The sequence below is a fragment of the Phaenicophaeus curvirostris genome, chromosome 16 (genome assembly GCF_032191515.1).
Source record: "Phaenicophaeus curvirostris isolate KB17595 chromosome 16, BPBGC_Pcur_1.0, whole genome shotgun sequence".
In the NCBI taxonomy this organism is placed as follows: Eukaryota; Metazoa; Chordata; class Aves; order Cuculiformes; family Cuculidae; genus Phaenicophaeus; species Phaenicophaeus curvirostris.
In genome coordinates, this window is record NC_091407.1 from 8,631,751 (window position 1) to 8,654,387 (window position 22,637).

Consider the following 22,637-nt stretch of genomic DNA (forward strand, 5'->3'; position numbering starts at 1 on the left):
AAGAAGTCTTAACCTGTAAAAAAGTTATGGGTGTAGGTGCCCATTTTCTGACAGAGGGGTTTGGTAACAGTGCAGGGGGACAGAAATGTAAGGAATAATTGTTTTTGGGCCTAGAACCAGGAAAACTACTTTTCCAAATTAATCCAGTGAGAGCCATGAATCCCCAGTATTTCATATCACACTTCATAAAACTCCAGTCATAATCCATAAACCTGACATTATTAGATTAAAAACCTCAGTTCCTCCTATAAGGAGCTCGCTCATTAGACATGCTGTAGTTTTATAACCTTAAAGTTCCTCCCCAATTACCATGATTAATACTGTGCTTTAATAAAAGAATTTTTAAAATCACCACAGGGGTTGATACCATCTGTTTGTTATAATTGGGCATTTAAATATTGTCCAGCAAGAGAAAGACACTCAGTCAATACAAACCAAGACCAAAGGAGGGAGGGCACAGCCCATCCGTGACACCAGAGGTCCTGAGGGTGGAGATACGGAGATACAATTTGGTTGTGATCCTGGTAGAAGGACAGAAGGGCCAAGCCCGCACACTTGCAGGTTGGGCAGAGAGTGCATTGAGGGTAACCGTGAAGACAAAAACTTGGGAGAAGCTTAACATAAGCCAGCAATGTGTGGTCACAGCCCAGAAAGCCAAGCATATCCTGGGCTGCATCCAAAGCAGGGAGACCAGCAGGGTGAGGGAGGGGATTCTGCCCCTCTGCTCTGCTCTCATGAGACCTCACCTGGAGCCCTGTGTCCAGGTCTGGAGTCCTCAGCACAGGAATGGCATGGAGTTGATGGAGCGAGTCCAGAGGAGAACGTGGAGATGATCCAAGGGCTGGAGCACCTCTGCTATGAGGACAGGCTGGGAGAGATGGGGTTGTTCTGCCTGGAGAAGAGAAGTCTCCAGGGAGACCTTAGAGCAGCTTCCAGTACTGAAAGGGGCTCCAGGAGAGTTGGGGAGGGGCTCTTGATCAGGGAGTGCTGGAAGAGGTTGAGGGGAATTGTTTGAAGCCACAAGAGGAGAAATTTAGATGAGATCTGCTGTGAGAGTGATTTGGTCCTGGCGCAAGTTGCCCAGAGCAATGGTGGCTGCCCCATCCCTGCAGGTGTTCAAGACCAGGTTGGATGGGGCTTTGAACAACCTGATCCAGTGGGAGGTGTCCCTGCCCATGGCAGGGAGTGGAACTGGATGTTCTTTGAGGTCCCTTTCCACCCAAACCATTCTATGATTCTATGGTGCAAAGGATGAAATTACTGAGTTGTGTGCAACAAGCTCTCCTTCATGGAGCTGATGAGGAAGGAGCTACGGTGCTCTCCATGCTCTACCAGACAAGCAGCACCAGCTCCTGGAGGAGTTTGGTGTCCTTGCCCCAAAACATGTGTGTGGAGGAGGTCCAGCACCCATCCACCTGCTTTGCTCGTGGCTGATGTAAGACCTTGGGAAGTTTGGGGCTTACCCCAAATTATCAGCATTCATTTCCTAGGCAGGAGGCAAGCACACCGTGAACAGAGATCTCTGCCCTCGCTGCCCTGAGAAATTCATCTTCAATTAAACTTCCCACCCAAACCTGTACAGCTCCACTTTGCCAGGGCAGGGAGAGCAGGACACAGAGGCCGAAAAGGAAGGATTTAGGTAAATGCGCGCTGCCTGCCAAGGTAAATACTGGTTTGGATTGCAAAGGTTCCCGTAACTCGAGGTCGGCGCTGCAGAAGACATCGACTGCTCTGCTGACAAAGCTTCACCCTTGATGCTGGCCAGAAACATTGATCCAATATCATAGACCCTGTGCGACACTGCCTGCTCGCACAGCTATGAGGGAAAAATTATCTGTTTGCCTGCTAATTGGCTTTGAATCAGGAGCTCATTGAGGTTTATTTTGGCAAAGCCGAGGGGTTCCCGGTGCTCAGCCCCCTCAGGCAGGGTCCAGCGTTAGCCCACGTTGGAAGCCGGTGCCTGGGCAGCAGTAGCAGCGTCCGGCGTGAGCATGGAGACTCGCTCAGAAAAAGTGCAGTTAAAAATGTGTCAGGTTCGTGATTCCACCCACAGAGCAGAAAATGCCAGAAACTTGTATTATTTTTTAATCCCTTGATTTTTAAGGGTTGGTGGAAATAAGATCTCTTGCTCCTGACTTCCAAGCAGTAAAGCGAGGGGAATCACTACTGAAAACCCCTCCCATGGACCACCCAGTCGCTCCATATGAAGCTGTAAAATGAACCCAGGCAGGAGTGGCAAAGCTCACAACTGTTTTCTTACTATTACTGCAATTGCATGAGGCAAATCGAATCAGAAAAGGATCAGAGTTTCCTAACAAAGTAGCTAAGTGAGAAGTGCATTAATGAATACAGGCTGATTAATATGCACTCAACTGCATCCCACTGGGGTCAGAGGAGGAGCCTCAACCCTCAATTACAACGTGTTGTGTTCAGGGACCTAACATGTGTCTGTAATTCAGTTTTAAATACTTCTTTTTCCCCTCGTAATTATGGACAATTATCCAACTCGGATAAATAAATAATTGTTTTCTTAATGAAATAATAGTTAGGATTTTTGTTTCTTACTGTAATCAATCGTATCTTTCTGATTTTTAGATGGACTCTTCCTGTTGGGGTTTGGAAGATTGTAACTTCCAAATGTGTTTTAAAAGCAGTGCAAGTCAGATAAAACATGAAATGACATGTTTTCCACATTTATTTGTTGCCATTTTTAATGAGGATGCATACATTTTTTTTAACAGAATGGTGACTGAAAGCCCTCAGTCCAGAATTGTTTGTGTGTCACTGGTGTTTGCATTGTGGGATGGTATTTTGGGAGACCACCTCTTCTCTTCCAGCGAGGGAGCGAGCACCACAATGAGCCTGTTTCAGGGAAGGAGAGGGAGCACTGGATGGGGACACCTTGGGATAAACCATGGGGAAACCCCAGGGACCAGCATTTAAGTGGGTTTTTCAGGTTGGACTTGTAATTAAGCCATTGGGTTTGTATTTGGGAGATTTGGGTCCTATTTCAGGTTCTGCTGCAAGACTCCTTGTGTGATCCTGGGTGAGTTTCTTCAAGGCGACGTCCCCAGAGAGTGTTGCTGAAATAGGTGCCAAAATTCTTCCGCTCTCTGCCTGTAACACAGCTGTAAAACATCCTAAATTTGATCTAACTTTGTCCAGGTTGTTAAGATTTAGGCTTTTTTCAGGACAGGAACTGTCCTCTTACCCTCTGTTTTGGCAAGTCCAAGCTAAACAGGTCCACATCAACCTCTCCTCTCCTCTCCTCTCCTCTCCTCTCCTCTCCTCTCCTCTCCTCTCCTCTCCTCTCCTCTCCTCTCCTCTCCTCTCCTCTCCTCTCCTCTCCTCTCCTCTCCTCTCCTCTCCTCTCCTCTCCTCTCCTCTCCTCTCCTCTCCTCTCCTCTCCTCTCCTCTCCTCTCCTCTCCTCTCCTCTCCTCTCCTCTCCTCTCCTCTCCTCTCCTCTCCTCTCCTCTCCTCTCCTCTCCTCTCCTCTCCTCTCCTCTCCTCTCCTCTCCTCTCCTCTCCTCTCCTCTCCTCTCCTCTCCTCTCCTCTCCTCTCCTCTCCTCTCCTCTCCTCTCCTCTCCTCTCCTCTCCTCTCCTCTCCTCTCCTCTCCTCTCCTCTCCTCTCCTCTCCTCTCCTCTCCTCTCCTCTCCTCTCCTCTCCTCTCCTCTCCTCTCCTCTCCTCTCCTCTCCTCTCCTCTCCTCTCCTCTCCTCTCCTCTCCTCTCCTCTCCTCTCCTCTCCTCTCCTCTCCTCTCCTCTCCTCTCCTCTCCTCTCCTCTCCTCTCCTCTCCTCTCCTCTCCTCTCCTCTCCTCTCCTCTCCTCTCCTCTCCTCTCCTCTCCTCTCCTCTCCTCTCCTCTCCTCTCCTCTCCTCTCCTCTCCTCTCCTCTCCTCTCCTCTCCTCTCCTCTCCTCTCCTCTCCTCTCCTCTCCCAACGATAACTGCATAATCATTCCTAACATGTTCCCTTGTGACTGCTGGGGTGGCAAGGGAGCCCCAGGGAAACCCAGATGCGTCCTCACAGCCACTGCCCAGGGTTGGCTTCGTTTGACACATCCTTCTTCTGGCACTGGAGTGAGTTTACAGTGTCTGTTCTGCATCTGGTGCAAGTCTCGGTGTCAGCAAGGTTGAGCTGGCAGCAGTCCCTTCTCAGAAGAAACATGGAGCAATTAAATGCTTCAGATGCTTTTGGTTAAAAAAACGTGTTGTGTGTGACAGTAAAGCAATGGATTTTGGGGTCCATTGGTTCTCAGCATCCTTCGTGGTTTCAGTGCAGCCCGGGGCTCCTGCCTTCCAAAGGTTAATGGGCTGATGGGATGAAGTTGAGCTGTGCAACACATGGGAGGATGCACCATGGGTTAGAGGCAGGGATGTCTATGTGATGTTGGGAATGGCATCTTTGGAAATTGCTTATGTGTGGAGGGACTTGTGTGCACGGCTTGGCGAGCACTAACATGACACCTCGGCAGTGAAGATAAATGTGGTGTAAAAACCCAGCAGGAGGGGCAGGTCTGGTTGAGCATGAGAAATGTTAGCATCGCTGTACAAGTTCCTGGTGAGACCCATCTGATATCCTCCGTACGGTCCTTGTCAGCGCCCAGAAAGATTGATTGAACCTTGCATGGGTTGAGGGCACGGCTGCTGGGATAAGCAATCAGGGAGGTCCTCTGGGAGAGGAGACTGGAGCGGTTTGGCATGATTTAAGGTGTAAAAGCAGAGAAAGGATGTAACTGTACAAATAAAACAGAGTCTGTGAGCAGGTAAAATACTGGTGTGGAAAAAAATGAGTAAGTGTAGGCTGGGGTTGAATAAATTTAGACTAGAAAAGTAGAAATTAAAACCAACACTTGGTTGGAAATTAAAAACAACGTGAGAAAGCAGAAATTGCTCTGTGCCTTGGGGTTGATGTGAAGCTCTAATGAAAGGCTCTGAGAGAGACTGGCATGCACCTTGAGTAGGGGTTTACCTGCACCGTCCCCATGCTGGTGGGTGAACATGGCAAGGATGTGACATCTTAGATGCAAATGAAGCCATGGGCTGTGAGGATGTGGTTCCTGACCAAGTCAAAAAGGGCAGTGCCCATAGAGGGCCACCAGATGGTCGTTAGGACCTGCTAGAGAACAACAAGAATGTTCCTCATGGTTTTCAAGTCATTGTAAGTGTAAGATGAAAAATAAGGCATGCCTACAAAGAGCCTTTCCCAACATGTACAGGTATTTATGGAGACTCCAAAGGCTCACAGATTTTTCCACTTTCTCCACTTTACACACGGAAGACTTTCTCCTAAATGGCCAATAAAAGCTAAAATGAAAGAAGAACTCTCTTGAAAAATGCACGCTTCTATATTTAACGCTGCTTTTTAATTAGAAGTTCCAATATTTCCTCCTGAAGGGTTTCAGGAACGTTGCTGTCACAGATACCTAGGCATAAGCAGGAAGCAGATGATTCCCTTGGGGCCAAACCGCTGCGCCGTCACCGGGAGCGCTATGGAAATCAAGTCACACTACACCTTGGCTGATGTTTCTCCTGCTGAAAGCAAGAGCAGAGCTCGCATTGCAAGCCAGTGGGGGACATTTGGGCTGTAGCCTGGGCAGGGAGGGAAAGCTTTGCCATCGCTATTGCGATCACGGAAATCAGGAAAGGATGTACTAGGGTGCTGAAATCCATCCAGCATTTCCTTCATCACGCTTTTCTGTTGTCGTTGAAGCATATGTGACACCTTCTGCTGCCTTCTCTCCTCCTTAGGTGCTTCTGATCATAAGCGGGAACCTGAGTTTCCTCAACTGGCTGACCATCGTGCCCAGCATCGCCTGCTTCGACGACATCAGCCTGGGCTTCCTCTTCAGCTCCAGGCCAGGAGGGGTGAAAGAACGGTTGACGCATATGCTGCTCAAAGAGGAAGCCAAGGAGAAGCTGCCCCTGGGTGAGTTATTCCCAGAGCCAGGGAAGGTGACACAGAGGAAAGCTGAGGAGGGGCTCTTGATCAGGAAACAGGCTGAGAGAGTTGGGGTTGCTCAGCCTGGAGAAGAGAAGGCTGTGGGGAGACCTTAGAGCAGCTTCCTGTACGGAGAGGGGCTCCAGAAAAGCTGAGGAGGGGCTCTTGGTCAGGGGGTGCAGGGGTGGGACGAGGGGAACAGTTTTAAGCTGAAAGAGGGAGATTGAGATGAAATCTTAGGAAGAAATGTTTTCCTGTGAAGCTGGGGAGGCCCTGGCCCGGGTTGCCCAGAGCAGTGGTGGCTGCCCCATCCCTGGAGGTGTTCAAGGCCAGGCTGGATGGGGCTTTGAGCAGCCTAACTCCATGGGAGGTGTCCCTGCCCATGGCAGGGGTGGAACTGGATGGGCTTTGAGGTCCTTTCCAACCCAAACCATTCTGTGATTCTGTCAGTATGGAAAAGCAAATCCAAAGGTTTTTTTTTAACTGAATAAAAGAGATCGATGTGGCTGGTGTTTCCCTCTAAGGGGAGTTTTCAAGCAGCCCCATTCAAGAAGATCGCCTGCACAAACAACACTAGGCTATTTTTCATGGGCTGCGTAACAGATGTAGAGTTGTTTGCAGCATTTTTATAAACCGCATATAAGCAACAAATTGCCTATAATATCAACAACAATCACAGATGCTCATTTTTAAATATACTGAACATCTGTCAGAGGAATGAAAAATGTCAACAAGAGACGGCATCTGTCTCTAGTCCTTTCTCATCACCGAGGAACACAGCTTAGCAACCAGAAGTGTTGGTTCCAGCAAGGCTAATGCAGTTTTATTAAATTTGTTGTGTCTTCTATCTTATACATTTCACTGGAAGAGATTTGAAATTTTTAACAGCTTCCCCCTCCAGGAGCTTTGTTTTAGGGGCTGTGAGAGCCTGGAGCTTTCCTACCAACTGTATTTTTGCATCCAGTCCCAAACCACACTCAAGTTGCACCTTCCTTTCTGGAGAAGAAGCCAAAGGGTGCCTCTTTGCTCTGGCACTCAAGAGTCACCGTGAGGGGGAGGTGGGTCCTTTTTTTTGAGGAACTTTTTCCATGATGTTGTCCAAAAGCACCTTTCTGAGCCAGGGTGCCCAAGCAGGTAGAGCCATCCATCAGCTCGACAGGGTTCTGGGCTATCTCATTTAAACTATATATGACCTAGAAGGTTGAACCAGTTGATCCATGAGGTCCCTTCCAACCTGGCATTCTGTGATTCTGTGATCCATTATTACCACCGCTCTGGATGTGTCCCCTTTCTGGGCTTTCAAAAAGGTGCAACCTGTAAGCGAAGGACAGCGTATCTGCAATATTCTGGGTGAATCTGGATTTCTGCATTTTTTTTTCTGCTAACAAAGCAGAGGCTGTTGAGCCGGTGCTGACGGGCTGTGTGGCAAGAGGCTTAGAGGAGCCCTCACCCCTGGGTCACCAGAGCAGAAGACAGGAGGGTACCCAGCCGTGCCCCACTCATGACCTGATTTTACAAGGCTCTGGCCACATCCCTAAAGTACGTGTGTGTAATTCCCACTGAGACCTTGAATTCCCATTGCTGGTGCTCAGCTTCTGCCTGCTTGATCCAGATCTCCTTGGCTTGTATCCCACGCTCCTTCCCCAAGTCTTGCTCCATCCTTGCTGTGTTGTAAGGGTTTTTTTCCTATATTTAAGCCTTTTCCTGAGTAGTTGTAGCCGCAAGGGCATGGTGATGATCACCATATGCTGATGGACAAACAGGCCGTGCGTGGCCATAATGTATGACCTGAGGAGTTGCTGGTGCTGCCTGTGTGGTGAGGAACCTTCTGTCTGTGCCTGCCCTTTAATTACAGGCTGGAAGGTTTAGCCCATCTAAAATGCCCGACAGACTCCTGCTGCTCAGGAGGCATCTCAGCGAGCTCCTTCCCAAATCAAATGGTTCTCCAGCAACGTTCTCAGACTAAACAGTCATTATTAATAGCTTCTGAGAGAGGTTCAAATAAACATCCCTCTCCTGCAGAGATAAGGGGAAAGCTGCATGCAATCGCTTTGAATCTGAGCCTTTGGCTGTTGATGTTAAATAAATTTTAAAGGGCCATAAGGGTAGAACCCCTCAGAGGTCACGTCTGCTCGTTTGGTTGGTGCCTCCTTAGACTGAAATCCAGCACAGCTCCTGCAAACCAAACACCGCGCAGTCTCATACATCAATAATAAGCAACAGCAACTTTGCATGAAGAAAATGAAGTTTAAATGGAGCTTGTGAGCGAGAGGAAGGGGAAGGCAAGCGGTAAGTCGGGGTAGCAAGAGGCTGGGGCAGTGGAGAGCAGGCAGCTGCTGGAGGAACGGGGCCACAGGGAGCTGGAGGTGCTCCACACCGGCTTACAGACGAGGAGGGCAATTTTGAGCGAGGTGCATGTGCCAGCTGTGTTTTTTCCCTTGTATTAAAGCAGTGATTAATCTTACATTTTAGACATTTTTCTTTTTAGCCCTTTCTCAGACTATTTAGAGAAAGGCAGATCTCCGGAGCGATAGCATCTGGCCCTTGGCAAGGTTGGCTTGATTACGGCATAGCGCTTGTTGGCCCCAGCCCGAGAGCTGAGAGCAGCTGCGAGCACCCGGGATGGGTCTTGGGCAGCAGAACCCATTGACAGCAGTGAAATCACCACCTTCTGGTCTGCTTTTGTGTCCCAAACAGGCTGCTACATCCGCAAAGTGGTGAACATCTCCTTTGGCCTCCTGATTGCCTATCTCAGCATCCCGGTTGTCCTAAACCTGCTCAGCTCAAGACAAGTCATGAACACTTCATTCAACCCTCTCAGAATTGTGAACACCTATGGAGCTTTCGGGAGGTACGTGTACTTCAATGTAATTTATCATATACAGTCATAGAATCATTGGGGTTAGAAAAAAGCTCTAAGCTCATCCAGCCCAACCATCAGCCCAACACCACCGTGCCTACTAAACCATGTGCCAAAGTGCCACAGCCACATGGTTTTTGAACCCCTCCAGGGATGGAGACTCCCCCACTGCCCTGGGCAGCCTCTGCCAGGGCTTCACCACTCTGTCAGTGAAGAAATTTTCCCTAATATCCAATCTAAACCTCCCCAGGCACAACTTGAGGCCATTTCATCTCATCCTATCCCTTGTTACTTGGGAGGAGAGACCAACACCCACCTCACCACAACCTCTCCAGGAGTTGCAGAGAGCGATGAGGTCTTCCCTCACCCTCCCCTTCTCTAGACTAAACAGCCGCAGGTCCCTCAGCTCTGCTTCTCTCCCCAGTGTAGTCCGAAAGGCAGTCTGCGTGCCTTAAACCTAAACAGAAATCCTAGAAATCCTTCCAGCAACCAGTAGACTTGGAATATCTGTTTATGAGAGAGAAGTAGAAAAGGAGCAGGATTCTTTCCCACTGAATTATATAGTTTATTTTCTTTGAGCCGCTTTTAGGTAGCTCATATTGATGTAGCAAACGTAATAGCAGGATGAAATTATCCATAAAAGAGTTCATCCAGTGGATAGCTTTCACTGTCACCAGCCTGCTGTATTTACGGTGAACTTTTCTTCCCCTGTGCGCGTTTGCTGTCCCTCATGTAAATATTCACATGAGCTATTGGGTAGCAGAGTTTAGGCCAACAAAAGGAAGTGCTTTTTCCAGCAAGTGACTTGGGGAATTCATTGCTACAGGAAACCGCGGACACAAAAGTAGAAATGGCCTCAAAAAAGAACAAGACAGACAGAGAGGACAGGCCCAGCAGCGGTCTGGCTTCTGCCTTCAGCTTAGGAAAGCCTGATTTTGGCTGCAAGGTGGGACTGGACTAGGGAAGCATGGAATCATAGAGTCATGGAATGGTTTGAGTTTGATCTCCATCTGTGTTTGCAACCGGGCTGTTCTATGAGCATCTGAGTCTGGGTTGTCTGGGAACAGGTCTCCAGGCTTAGGTGAGCCACAGCTAGATGCTCACCATAACCCTTCTTGTGTGCTGTTCCTCCCAGCCTCTTCCAACTGAGAAAATGCTGAAAAACAGGGCTTTTTCAGAACAGCTTCATCAGAGCAGCTTGTGCCAGGGGCAACAACAGGACTAGTCTTCTCTGCATAGACCTCTGGCTTTGCCACCACCTCACCATGGTGACCCCGGAGCTCTGAGCCACGGGGTGGGATGGGCAGCTCAAGGGTTGGTGGCCTCTGGACGAGGTCCCACAGGAGAAGGCAACAGCAATGAAATAGATTTTATAAAAGGCAAAGCAGGTTGGCTCTTGAGAGGGCTGGCTGAGCGGATGGTGAAGGGGAGGAGTAGGTCTGTGTGAGCACTGGAGATGCAGAGGACACCTGGAAGAAAAAAAAAAAAAACAATTAAAAATATCAACGCTAGTTGTGGAAAATGCTGAAGTTTCTCCTTTTTTGAGAGAGAGGAAGAAATAACCCCTGAACCTCTTTGAAGGCTGGAGCGGTGAAGCTACAGGAGATTATTTTCTTTGGGTTGTTGTTCTTTTTTCTTCTTCAGTCTATGGTTTCTGTTTCAACAGTTACCAGAACGTAAAGAGCATGTGATGAAATGCTGCTGTAATATGTTTGTAATTCCAGCCTATGTAAACCAATAAAAAGAGGATTGCAGCTTATAATGAATATACGATTATGTGAAACTTGACATATTTTGAATCACACAGTAGGAACATACTTTTATTAGTAATTTGGTGTCCCTGATTTACAGTGTGTTTCTAACCATTGGGCAGCTGGCCACGGCTCATAACTCAGCCCAGCGTCTAATACGGAACTTGGCTGGAGAATCCAGAAATGTATTAAATGGAGGTAACAATTATAAGCTGAGAAGCACAGCATTACTTGGGTTGTAAGCATCTATCACTGGAAGCCATCGGGGAAGAAGGTGGAGACTGTGTGTTTCCAAGCTTTCGCTTCTTGAGTTGGAGGGGGAAGGACCAAAGTAGTAAAAAATTAAGAGGGTGTTGGGATCTGGACCACTTTGATAGGCAGGGTTACGTGTTTCTGTGTTTGCTATGGAAAATGGTTCTCCAGTGGAGGCGGGTGTCACTGACAGGTCATTGAGAGCTTGATGGTGGGGTTTTCACATGGGCTTTCTGTGGCCTGGAGAGTTTGTCATCCCCACTGCTCTCCCACCTTGCTGTGCAGAGAGAGCCTGGCCAAGCAGCAGAGGCTGCCATGACCTGCCATAAAGCTGGGGTGCTTTTTAACCAAGTTTCTGGACATTGACTGGATATGGGGGGCTTTTCTGTTTTAATTTTCTGCTTTTCTTGGCTTGATTTGCATTGGCTCATGCATTCCCTCCTCCTCCTCTTGCTGAGTAATAGCTCCAGGAGACCTGTCTTCCAGCTGGGATGGTGAAACATTTGGGCACATAGAGACAGCTGTTACTGACACCCCAAGAGTCACCTCCTGAGGGTGCTCCATATGGGGCCAACCACCTCCCCAGAGCTCAAGCAGCTGCAAGCAGTTAACCTGGGCTCATGGCAAGTGTGTCCTGCCCTTTGCCATGGTCAAGGCTCAAGGTGGAGCTCAGCACCCCATGGCCAGCAGCCCTGCAGGGAGAGCCTTGCTCACAAATGGGGGAGCTGGAGCAGTCCCAACTGATCCCGCAGCTGGAGGTCTCAGGGCCAGACCTTCTAAATGTGGAGAAAGGCTTTCTAAGCGCACTCACTGGTGAGACTTCCCCTGCAGATATCATCGGTGGCCATGCTGTTGGGGCAGCCACATGTGCCAGCTAGAAGCCTGTATGGCACACGCTAAAAATGTGGGAGATGGAGCTCCATTCTGTGACCATCCTCATCTCTGCTTTCTCATATCATCAGGAGCTTATAGTCAGGGAGCTCTTGTATCATGAAAGTCATTGGAGTAACAGAAACAAAGACTCCCTTCAGACTCATGGGACAAAGAGAAGTTGGTGTAGGTTGAAGATGTTCAGTGGGACTTGGGAGATCTTGTTATCTTCTCTCAATGTTTTGAACCAGTGTTAGACTGTGATCTAGAAAGACAGGCACGTCATTTTCAATAGGAATCGTCTTTTTGGGCTGTAGTCACTCCTTGGACTGGCACAACTGCAGCATGGAAGGATGTGAAACTTTGAGTTTTCCATCTGATTTTCTGCTGGATTGAGAAAAGTCTGAGGTATAGACAGGCTCTCCATAGCTTGACCCATCAGGACCCAATGATGGCACGAGACAGTTGACACGAGGCCATTGCCTCCTGTTGCCTTGTTGACTCGAACATTTTACGTGACTCGAGACAAATAACAGTATCATGTTGTGCCCCACAGCATTACCAAGGAGAGGACGGAAGTCATCCTTCAGGGGACGTCCAGCCTGGATCCCAATGACCCCGCTGCTCTCTGGGAGGAGTATGACTTCAAATGCAAGCCTGGGGACCTGAAGAGGAGGCCGTGCTTTATAAGCCCCTACCACTACCGCCTGGACTGGCTCATGTGGTTTGCTGCCTTCCAGGTATGTGACTTTGGGTGTCCTGAGACTCAGGTGTTGCTGGACCAGGAAAAACAATTTTTTTGAGTTTGCTGTGTGTTGGGGTGGGTGGGGAGCTGTTTGAAGCCCCGACTTAGTAAGTTATGTTTAAAAAAAAAGAAGAAAAAAGGTTGTATTTCTAAAGGATGTTTGCTGCGAGTGGAATGAGACCCTTGGAGATTTTATGTGAGGCTTTTTAATTGTTTCTCAGTAATAATAAGAGTTAAAGTCATTGAGAAAGCCTCTGGATGGTACCTGCCTTGCAAAGTGGTGCCAGAGCAGGGCAGAAGCTGCCTCACAGGATGCCAGGGCACACCAGCACCAGCAGCATCCGCAGCTGCCTATTCCAGCGGCCAGCTTGAACCCTCATCCCTCCTGGGGACACCACAGGGGACACCATAGAATGGTTTGGGTTGGAAGGGACCTCAAAGCCCATCCAGTTCCACCCCTGCCATGAACAGGGACACCTCCCACTGGATCAGGTTGCTCAAGGCCCTATCCAAGCTGGCCTTGAACCCCTCCAGGGATGGGGCAGCCACCACTGCTCTGGGCAATCTGGGCCAGGGCCTCCCCACCCTCACAGCAAAACATTTCTTCCTTCCCACCCACAGTTGCTTCCACTGCCACCTGCCTACAGATGGACATAGCATCCCTCAAAATATTTTCCCCATGTGGTATCAGCAAGCAGGTGATAGCTGTAAATTGAAAAAAAAAAAAAAAGAAGAGAGGGGAGAACTTGCAAAAGATTTTTCTGTTTCTTTTACCCTGTTCTTTGAACTCTCATTCGTGTGAGCGTGAGCACTTGAACTGGGTTTTACCAAACTGGGGCTTCCAGCAGTGGCGTGAGGCAAACCCATCTCAGTCTATCACAGACTTTTCTTTTTGTTCCCATATCCTCTCCCAGCAGATCCTCTTCCCTCACTCCTTCCCCCCTGCCCCAAACGCCTCTGTTTGCTTTCTTTGTGGTATTTTCATTTAGGCGCCTTTTGGATTCCTCAGTGATGACATAACCATCGCTCTTTGGCTATGGTTTGATATTTACCCCGCTAGTTTTTGTGTGCTGGAATTTCATTTAATCTGCATTAGGTATGCTTATCCCTCAGCAAGCCAACAGCAGAGGTTAAAACTGGAGCACCTCTGCTATGAGGACAGGCTGAGAGAGTTGGGGTTATTCAGCCTGGAGAAGAGAAAGCTGTGGGGAGATCTTAGAGCAGCTTCCAGCACTGAAAGGGGCTCCAGGACAGCTGGGGAGGGGTTTACAAGGGCCTGGAGTGATAGGACAAGGTGCTGATTTGAGTTTTAGAATCATAGAATGGTTTGAGTTGGAAGGGACCTCAAAGCCCATCCAGTTCCACCCCTGCCACGGGCAGGGACACCTCCCACTGGATCAGATTGCTCAAGGCCCCATCCAACCTGGCCTTGAACCCCTCCAGGGATGGAGCAGCCACCACTGCTCTGGGCAACCTGGGCCAGGGTCTCCCCACCCTCATGAAAAATAATTTCTTCCTAATGTCTAATCTCTTCCCTGTTCCCATTTAAAGCCATTCTCCCTTGTCCTATCACTGCAGGCCCATGTAAAAAGTCCCTTCCCAGCTTTCCTGGAGCCCCTTTCAGTCCTGGTCTCCCCACAGCCTTCTCTTCTCCAGGCTGAACAACCCCAACTCTCTCAGCCTGGCCTCATAGTAGAGGTGAGAAACCAGAAGGCAAAACCCCAGAAGAGGTTTGTGAAGCCAGGCAGGTTCTGCAAACCCTATACAGTAGTTTACGGAGTCCATAAAACCAAGTCACTTCGGCGTCAGGATTAGAGTTAATTTGTTTTCAGAAGTTCTGGATTCTTTCTCCGCCACTGCTCGCCGGCTGCCCCAGTGCTTGCCGAGCCAGTGGCCACAGGGCTGGTTTTGCAGTTGGCTGGTGGTGGCCAGGTAAGGAGCTGCCACATTCAGCTCTGACAGGCTGCAGAAAAGCCAGGGAGCTGGGGGAAAGGAGTTTACCATCCCTTTGTGCTGCTCATGACAGGTTCCTCTTTGCACCTCATCACCGCTTGACATATGACGCCTTCCTCCCGCTCAGGCTTTCCTGCGAAACGTTCCACCTTGGCTGTAGCTTCAGGGTTTGCTTTGAGGAGCCGGAGGATGGGAGCGCCGGGCTCTTGGCAAGGCTGGCGTGGGTTGGCATGGCAGGGGAGCCGCCAGCACGGCCCCGGCGCGGGGGCAGGAGGAGCCGAGGTGCTGCTCCACCTCTGAATTGCAATTTATTAGTTGACTGCCTCTTAATTACCCTTCCAGTAGTGCTGTAATTATATGTAATGTAACGTGGCATTATTTTCCAGGAAACAATTTTCGTGATGTTAATTTTATTATCTAAATATAATATGCCTTTTCACTTGTTTTCTAAATCCCCTCTTTGTTTTGTATGTCTCGACATCCCGAGGGTGCTGTAGCACTGAATTGAAGCCCTTCATTTAGTTCTGGCAGGGACATAACCCCTCCAGATCCATGTCTGCGTTGCTTCTTCCCGTCTGCAGAAGGGCAAAAACTGCCCCGAGCTGGCAGCGGCGCGCGGGAATCTGTGCGAGTCTTTTCAGTTGGTTCTCAGCAGCCACCGTGGGCTCCCTCAGCTCCGTCGCCCGCTGGGTGGGCTGCTCACCTGGGTGCAAACTGGGCTGGAGTCCTCGCAACAAAAATAACGCGTCTGTCGGTCAGGAGCTGCTGGACTGTGTCCAGAGGAGGGCAACAGAGCTGGTGGAGGGTCTGGAGAACAAGTCTTATGAGGAGCGGCTGAGGGACTTGCGGCTGTTTAGTCTGATGGAGAGGAGGCTGAGGGGAGGCCTCTTTGCTCTCTACAACCACCTAAAAGGAGCTCGTAGTAAGGCGGGTGCTGATCTCTTCTCCCAAGCAGCAAGTGATAGGATGAGAGGAAATGGCCTCAAGTTGCACCAGGAGAGGTTTAGATTGGATATTAGGAACAATTTCTTCACTGGAAGAGTGGTGAAGCCCTGGCAGGAGCTGCCCAGGGCAGTCGGGGAGTCTCCATCCCCAGAGGGGTTCAGAAACCGTGTAGATGTGGCACTTTGGGACATGGCTTAATAGGCACAGTGGGGTTAAGCTGACAGTTGGACTGGATGATCTTGGAGGTCTTTTTCAACCTCAGTGTTTTTGTGATTTGAGTGCTTGTTGCTGAGGTTGGTTGCTCTGGATCAACTGCCTCCATTGAAGCAATTTAAACCATGATCTGAATCAGCTTAAGGCACAGTTATAAAAAAAGCTACTGTTAACTGAAAAGCATGCCATGACATGCTCATTGCATTTGTAGATGCCACCAAGCTGTGAGCACAACAGAGGACCAGTGATCTTGCAGCTTTTGTTCCAAGCAGACAGGAGAGGCATGAGCAGGGCTGCCCACAGGCAGGACCTGCCCCAGGACGGGAAGGAGCAGAGTGTTGTGCTCTGGAGAATCCTCTTGGGCTGAGAGTGCATCCCAAGATAAGCACAATTAGGAGAAGGCAAACATGATACCATGAGAGACAAGTAGGCATTTGGCATGCTTGGTGTCACCCTGCCACTACCAAGCAGCCAATTTGGGAAAGATGCAGCCAACTGACAAGGGTGCAGAGGAGAAACTCGCAGGAAGAGCAGCGGTGCAGAAACCTTGTCCCATGGCAGCAGAGCAAACTTCATTGGTGTCTGGATGTCAAAATAGGTTTGGAATAGGTGGATCATAGAATCGTGGAATGGTTTGGGTCAGAAGGGACCTCAAAGCCCATCCAACTCCCACCCCCTGCCATGGGCAGGGACACCTCCCACTGGATCAGGTTGCTCCAAGCCTCATCCAACCTGGCCTTGAACCCCTCCAGGGATGGAGCAGCCACCACTGCTCTGGGCAACCTGGGCCAGGGCCTCCCCACCCTTCAGGAAAATATATCTTCCTAAGATCTCATCTTCTGCAAAGGAGACAGCAGCAATCTGGTTTCCATGTCCCCATGGAGAAGGGAGGAAATAAAGGATGAAATTGCAGAACATGATTTAAACTCAGGAAAATTCAGGTTAAGCATTAGGAACAACTTTCACCCCTTGAAACTTGATTGAATTAATGCAATGTCATCCTGTTTTTACAGGAGCTGGAGACAGATCGTTAAAGCTTTGTCTGTCTTCCAACTACTGATGGCAACGCTCCTGTAATTATTTAGCTACTTGATTGTGGTGGGTATTTGTAGAAGGAGCCCAGCTATCCCAGCCCACAGGAGAGTCGGGCTGGTACAGAGTGTTACAGGCAGATTTTTGGCTGGCTGTGGGTGGGTTCAGCATCGTTAAGAAACAGCAACCAGAAAACAAAATACCACTCATGGTTTTGGGGCTTTGCGTCGTTTGCTTTTCCTGGTAAACGGGATGTCTCAGACTTTGCAAAAGCCAGTTGTTAATCATCCCAAAGATTGTTCTTCACCGGTGGCAGCAGTGGAAAGCCTTCAGCGCTCTGAATAAAGAGAAATCAAAGGGAAGGCTTTTCCCCTCCTTACTATGGCATGAAGGTTATTTATTCTATTCAGGAACTGTGCTTGGCCAACATGCTCTCGGTGCTTACCATATGATAACTAGTCGAGGAATAACAAAGCTATTGCTGTCTTCATATTGTTTTTAAAGCCCAGCATCTCGGTGCATTGTCCCATGAAGCAGCTCCAAAAGGCTTTGAATGCTGGGACTGGCACAGAAGCCGCTCAGGCTGGTGGCATGAGGGGCTGGGTCCTACAGGACTGTCAGCAACCCCACAGCAGAGAGCATTTGCGATCAAGAAATGTGTGCTTCCACATAAAAAATGCAAGTTTACTTCAGCTGCCTTCTTGAGAGAAGAGAGATTGATGCTCCAAGGATCTCCCCTGGGTGGTAACAGGGAGACGTGATGGAGCCTTCACGTTATCACACACAGGCTGGGAGAGCTGAGGAGAAGGAACGCTATTTACAGAGAAGGCAGATTAATATTTTTGCAAAACATTTTATTCGAGCTTCTGTTATCTTGGTCTTCTAGCCAGAAGGTGCTCGCAGGAAAAAGCTGCGTGGCAGCAGAATGGAGGAGGAGGTGTGTGAAACATAATAAAACCTAAACCGCATGAGCAGTGCACTAAGCACAGCCTTTTACGTTTCCTTTCTTCCCCCTTCTAAAAATACAGGCCTCAATTCACTTCCATTTTCCATTGCAGCATTCATACATTTTGGTCCATGTTCAGCCTGGAAGAACTTTATTTTCTTCTTTTAACTGCGATCAGTTGTGTCTTCGTGAATACAAATAATTGCAGACCCCCATGCTGCATTGAGACAAATCGCAGGCTGGATCAGGGGCAAACTCACCTCTAGGAGCAATATTGTGATGGAAGCACCCAGAAACCCAAACAAGCCTGATAACCTATCGCGCCACGGGCTGTTTAAATACAGAGCAAGACCTTGTCTGTGCAGGGAATGATTGTCTACAGTGGTCATTGTGTGGCCTTGTCTATTCTGGAACAAAGTGACTTTTCTTTCCAGCTAAAGAGGTGATACGGGAGCCGTGCCAGGTGCGCGATTTCCCCCGTATAGGCAAGATCTAAGAGTTGGTTTCCAAAGTCTTGCTTTGCTCTCTTTCTCTCTCCACCTTTTATTCCTCAGCCCAGACGTGCTGCCCCTGTGCTGCACCTACCTCCTCCAGGGACCGGCTGCTTTCCCAGGCGTTCTCAAATAGGACAGGCACAGGGCTGGCTTTTAGTGAGGCTTGAGAAACTGCCCCTGCTGAAACACTATCCCTTGAGCCAGACCTGCGGCAAAACAGCTTGCCTCGTTTGGGAGACTTCTGGAAAGAAGGGGATGTGGTTATTGGAGATAATGAGAAGTGATGCAACGTGACGTAGCCTTTGACCTTCCTTGGTTAAGTTGCCAGTGGGATGGAAGCAAACCTCGGTGAGCTGGAATATTATAAAAAAGCAAAGGATTGCATTAGTTCTGCTCTCTTTTCTGTGGGAGATGAATTATTTCTCCAGCTGACAGCTCAAGTTCCCTAAACAGCAACAGTTGAAGGCGCTCGGCTACAGAAATGCAAACAGCCGTGTAAACAGCAATGTGAATATTGGGTGCAGACACGCGGGACGGTGGAGTTACCGCTTTACATCCCCAAAGAGGGGAGGCTGTGATGTGAAAAATGCCCCTTATGACACAGTGCGGGAAATGTAAACCTCGCGTACGCCTCTGTCATCCACCTTCGCACACCGACGCCGATGTGAAACCACGCAGGGCTCCCAACCATGTGAAATAATAACGCTGGGCTCCCCTGCCAAGTTTCCAGCTGTTTCCACATGTGCATCTCATACTTACCTCCTCCCGTGCGCCTGTGCCAGGACCGAGATTCAATAAAATGGCACACTAATCCACAGTCCTTTTTCATTAAATGACCAATTAAAGCTAGAGGAAAAGGTTCTTATTATTATTGTTTCAGTTGGGAACATATTCCCTGGAGCGCCGGGTGGGTTTATATGTATTTTTTTGCAATGATTTTCTTCTCTTCTACTTTGTTATCTCTGCAGTTTCGTTGCTCCTACGTCTGCTTGCCTGACTTAGCAGTGATTTGGGTTTAAATTCTGTGAAGTTATTAAGTACTTCTGTTAATGTATTCAAGGTGAGAATACCATGTTTATGGTAAGCAGAGAGGTCAGAGAATATAAACAGTTGAAGAGAAGTCTCTAGGCAGCATTGCTCCTGGGAGGTGGTGGTACCCTAGGGCATACAGGGATGCTCAGCTCCTCACGCTGGACCCAGGTGTGGAGAAGGAGCAAAGCCCCATCCCGAAACAGCACATGCAGAGAGGCTGGCACAGAAACCCAGGGAGAAGCAGCTACCCGAGCACTGCACGTGGCTGAAACCCATAAGGAAAGAAAAGCTCATGGGGTCTTAACACCTCATCCCAGGTCTTCCTTCTTGGCTCACTGTGATCTACCTAAAAGCTGATTTTTGGAGGTCTCGAACGCTGGTAGCAGCTGTAAGGAGAGTTCGGGATGGTCTGGAGAGCTGTGCCTGATGCATTTTTATGGGTCTGCACAGTCTGTCCGTGAACACAGAAAGGCTTTGGCTTTGTGGTGAAGGTAGCATTGCTTTGGGAGCTCTAACCTCCACCTGAGCTGCCTTTCTGAGGCATTTCAGTTGGGTTGATGATGGATTTTTTTGGTATTTAGGTTTGTTAGTTGCTTTCTATGCTAAAACAGAAAGAAAACTCTCAAAACATAAAGGAGAGTCATGTCCACATCCAAGGTGGGCTGCACCACCCCAGGGATGCTCTGCTCAGGGCAGGACAGGGAGTTGTGCAGCTCGGGGCTCAGTTTGACACGCTCCGACTAGCAGCTTATAGCATCAGGCTGTGCAGGGCACTGGTTCCCCAGTAATCCCAGCACAGGCACGACCTGCACCCCACGTGGCACCAGGGGAGCTGCAGCCCCAGGTTTTGGAGGGCAGGAGGCAGATGTGGGACTCACAATCCGTGCCCACCTGCTCAGAGCTGGTAAAGCAGGGCTCAACACCAGGCAAATCCCTCCCATCCTGAACATTACAGCTCTGCACACGGCGTTTGGGTCTGGATCTCTCTGGATCCGTGGACAGAGGAACTGTCGCCTTCCTGCCGTGTGGTGTGACGCTTCCCTGGATGCAGCCCAGATCTCCTGGACTCTTTTTTTCCCCTCCCTTTGCCACCGTATCACTTTACGAAATAATGAGTTAAACAGCGTGGTCGTTAGTGCAGCTTGTCTCCTACAAGTTCGAGCATCGGTGGCCGTGCAGTATCTAAGCTCTCATGCTGGGGGGAGCATGGGGGGCTGCACCGGGTGGAAATTTCTCACCACAGACTTTGCTGGGGCCAGACATGTTGTAAATTTTACGAGAAAAACACTTTACAAACCAGAAGTCCAAAACTCATGCGCATGGAGCCGCTAATTAACAATTTGGAGACCATGTGAGCCAGGGAACTGATTCCACCCTTACAGAGCCTCCTGGTTTTGAATCAGGCTTTGAACATTTGGGGTCCTCTGTAAAGCTCTAGCTTCGGGAGTCTGGTGATTCCTGTTTCTGTTCTTCTCTAGCATCTCCCCAACTCACATGCGGGACCCTCACATCTCCTAGGCTCTCTTAGAAATAGCGCTTAAAATCACACAGTGTTCTTCAAAAAGGGATCTCCAGGGAGACACAGGGTGCTGAAAGTCTTACTTGTGGTATTTTATCATCTGCAGTTGCAGTCACACCTCTCAGGAGGTCCCTGCTCACCACCGAGGATCCCCAGGCTGCAGGTCCCTGTGTGACACCCACCCTCCCAAAGCCCAGCCTGGGCCAAGCATCTCGGGAATCGCCAAGTTCTAGAGGGGCACAGAATTGCTTGGTCGGCCTGGGAGTTGTGGTGTGAGTCGCCCCATGAAACACAAGACAGTTGAGCCACTGGCAGGGGTGCTGCGAGCTTTACCTCTGGCCCCAATGGGGTTGTTGCAAGCCTTACAAGGTCTGGTTTTAAGGTCCTACATGATGCCCAGCTGAAGGGCTGTGACCACGGCTCCCCTCCATGACCACTGCGTTGGGGCCATGGTGGCCTCCATCCCAGGAGGTAGCCCCATACCTCCTTGAGAGTCACCACAACCTCCTCTGCACCAGGAAGGGGACCAGGAAGAGGAGAGATGGGAGACAGGAGATGGCACGGGGTGCTGGTGGAGAGAGGGGTAAGCTTAAGGTTAAACTGGGCTTTGGGGTAGGAACGAGGCTGGTGGTGGGAAACATCCTTCCTCTACCACCCACCCATGTCGGAGCAGCCGGGGGAGCAGATGGAATGAGCCACGCGGTGAGGAGGACGGAAGCAGGCAGATGGGGAGAATAATCTTTCTTAAAAAGTTGTTGGCTTAAGTAACTGTGGTTTTCCTCTAAATTGTGATGAGCACGGGTCAGAAACGCTGTGAGGTAGAGCTGCCTCTCCATGGGCCTTTCCACCAGTGTTTGGTGTTTTCCATCTCCTTTCTCTCCTCTGTTTCCCTTAGCAACGGAAATAACAAACTTTACCATTAGAAAAGATTTGCAGAGTGACTTTGCCTCGATGTTCTGCGTTAGTCACAGTCCTGCAGGTACAGCTGCCGGGTTTCGCTTTCCCACAGTGTCCCCTACTGCTTGCATTCAAAAATCCATTTAGGTACATGGTAAAAGACGAGGAAAGAAAAAATCTTAATGGATGTATAGGGCACAGAGAGGGGCAAATGTTTTATATGGAGCCTCAGTGAGAATTCCTACGAAGAGCATGAGATGTGAGGATTCAGTCAGTTTCTGCCACTGCATCCTGGGCTGTGGCTTCTGAGAGCTGCTCTGCACCCTCTCAGTGGCTGCGTGGTTAAAGATAAGGCACAGAAATGAGATGTAAAGAGGACAAGTCACATGGAAGGAAATAGAGAGGAGAGAGGAAGCATAAAATATGGAATGGGTTGGGTTGGAAGAGACCTTAAAGTCCATCCAACCCCCTGCCATGGGCAGGGACACCTCCCACAGGATCAGGGGCTCCAAGCCCCATCCAACCTGGCCTTGAACCCCTCCAGGGATGGGGCAGCCACCACTGCTCTGAGCAACCTGGGCCAGGTCCTCCTCACACTCACAGCAAAACATTTCTTCCAAAGTCACTTTCTTGTGTTTTTTCTTGGATAACTCAGCAGGGGAAAACAAACTGTTTTAAATTGATGGATGAATTGTCATTTCAAACCGTGCTGTTACTGTTCCTCTGTGGAGCTTGCTGCTAAAGAAAAAGTTATTTAAATCAAGTATTTGGGGTGCAGAATTGGCAAGAGCACTCCAGCTGTGTTAGAGATGTGTAGAGGCAAAAAGAGATTTGTGATCCAGGGTGCAGGAGGAGCCACAGCTGATGGGTGTTGGGGAAAAGCAGGTGTAGTGGGTGCCCCTTGCACATAGCTGTATGTCCTACACATCTCGTGAGCAGCGCAGCGCTGTGCTCTCCTGGCAGCACCAGTTGTAAGCTTCTCCCTGGCACTGGGGCAAAGCAGTGCCGTGAGCTCTGCAGGGCTGGCAGGACTACCCTCAGCAGAGATCACTGGGTGAAGGTACAGCTGCATCCATGACCATCGTTTAGTCTCTAATCATCAGCTGAGCTGGGAGTGCTGGCCATGGGCACGCTCTGCACCCCCTTCAGCTGGGATGTGAATTCCTTTGGGGATGCTTCAGCTGGA

General features: G+C 49.4%; 1 protein-coding gene across 2 annotated transcripts in view; it reads left to right on the forward strand.

Annotated features, from left to right (window-relative positions):
- LMF1 (lipase maturation factor 1) overlaps positions 1–22,637 on the forward strand; it is a 191,911-nt gene that overhangs the window by 156,571 nt on the left and 12,703 nt on the right. For both annotated transcript variants that reach the window (XM_069869999.1, XM_069870000.1), the window contains 3 exons: positions 5,753–5,930; positions 8,640–8,793; positions 12,232–12,415. In XM_069869999.1, the coding sequence (XP_069726100.1) occupies positions 5,753–5,930; positions 8,640–8,793; positions 12,232–12,415 (516 nt within the window). The remainder of the gene's footprint in view (positions 1–5,752; positions 5,931–8,639; positions 8,794–12,231; positions 12,416–22,637) is intronic.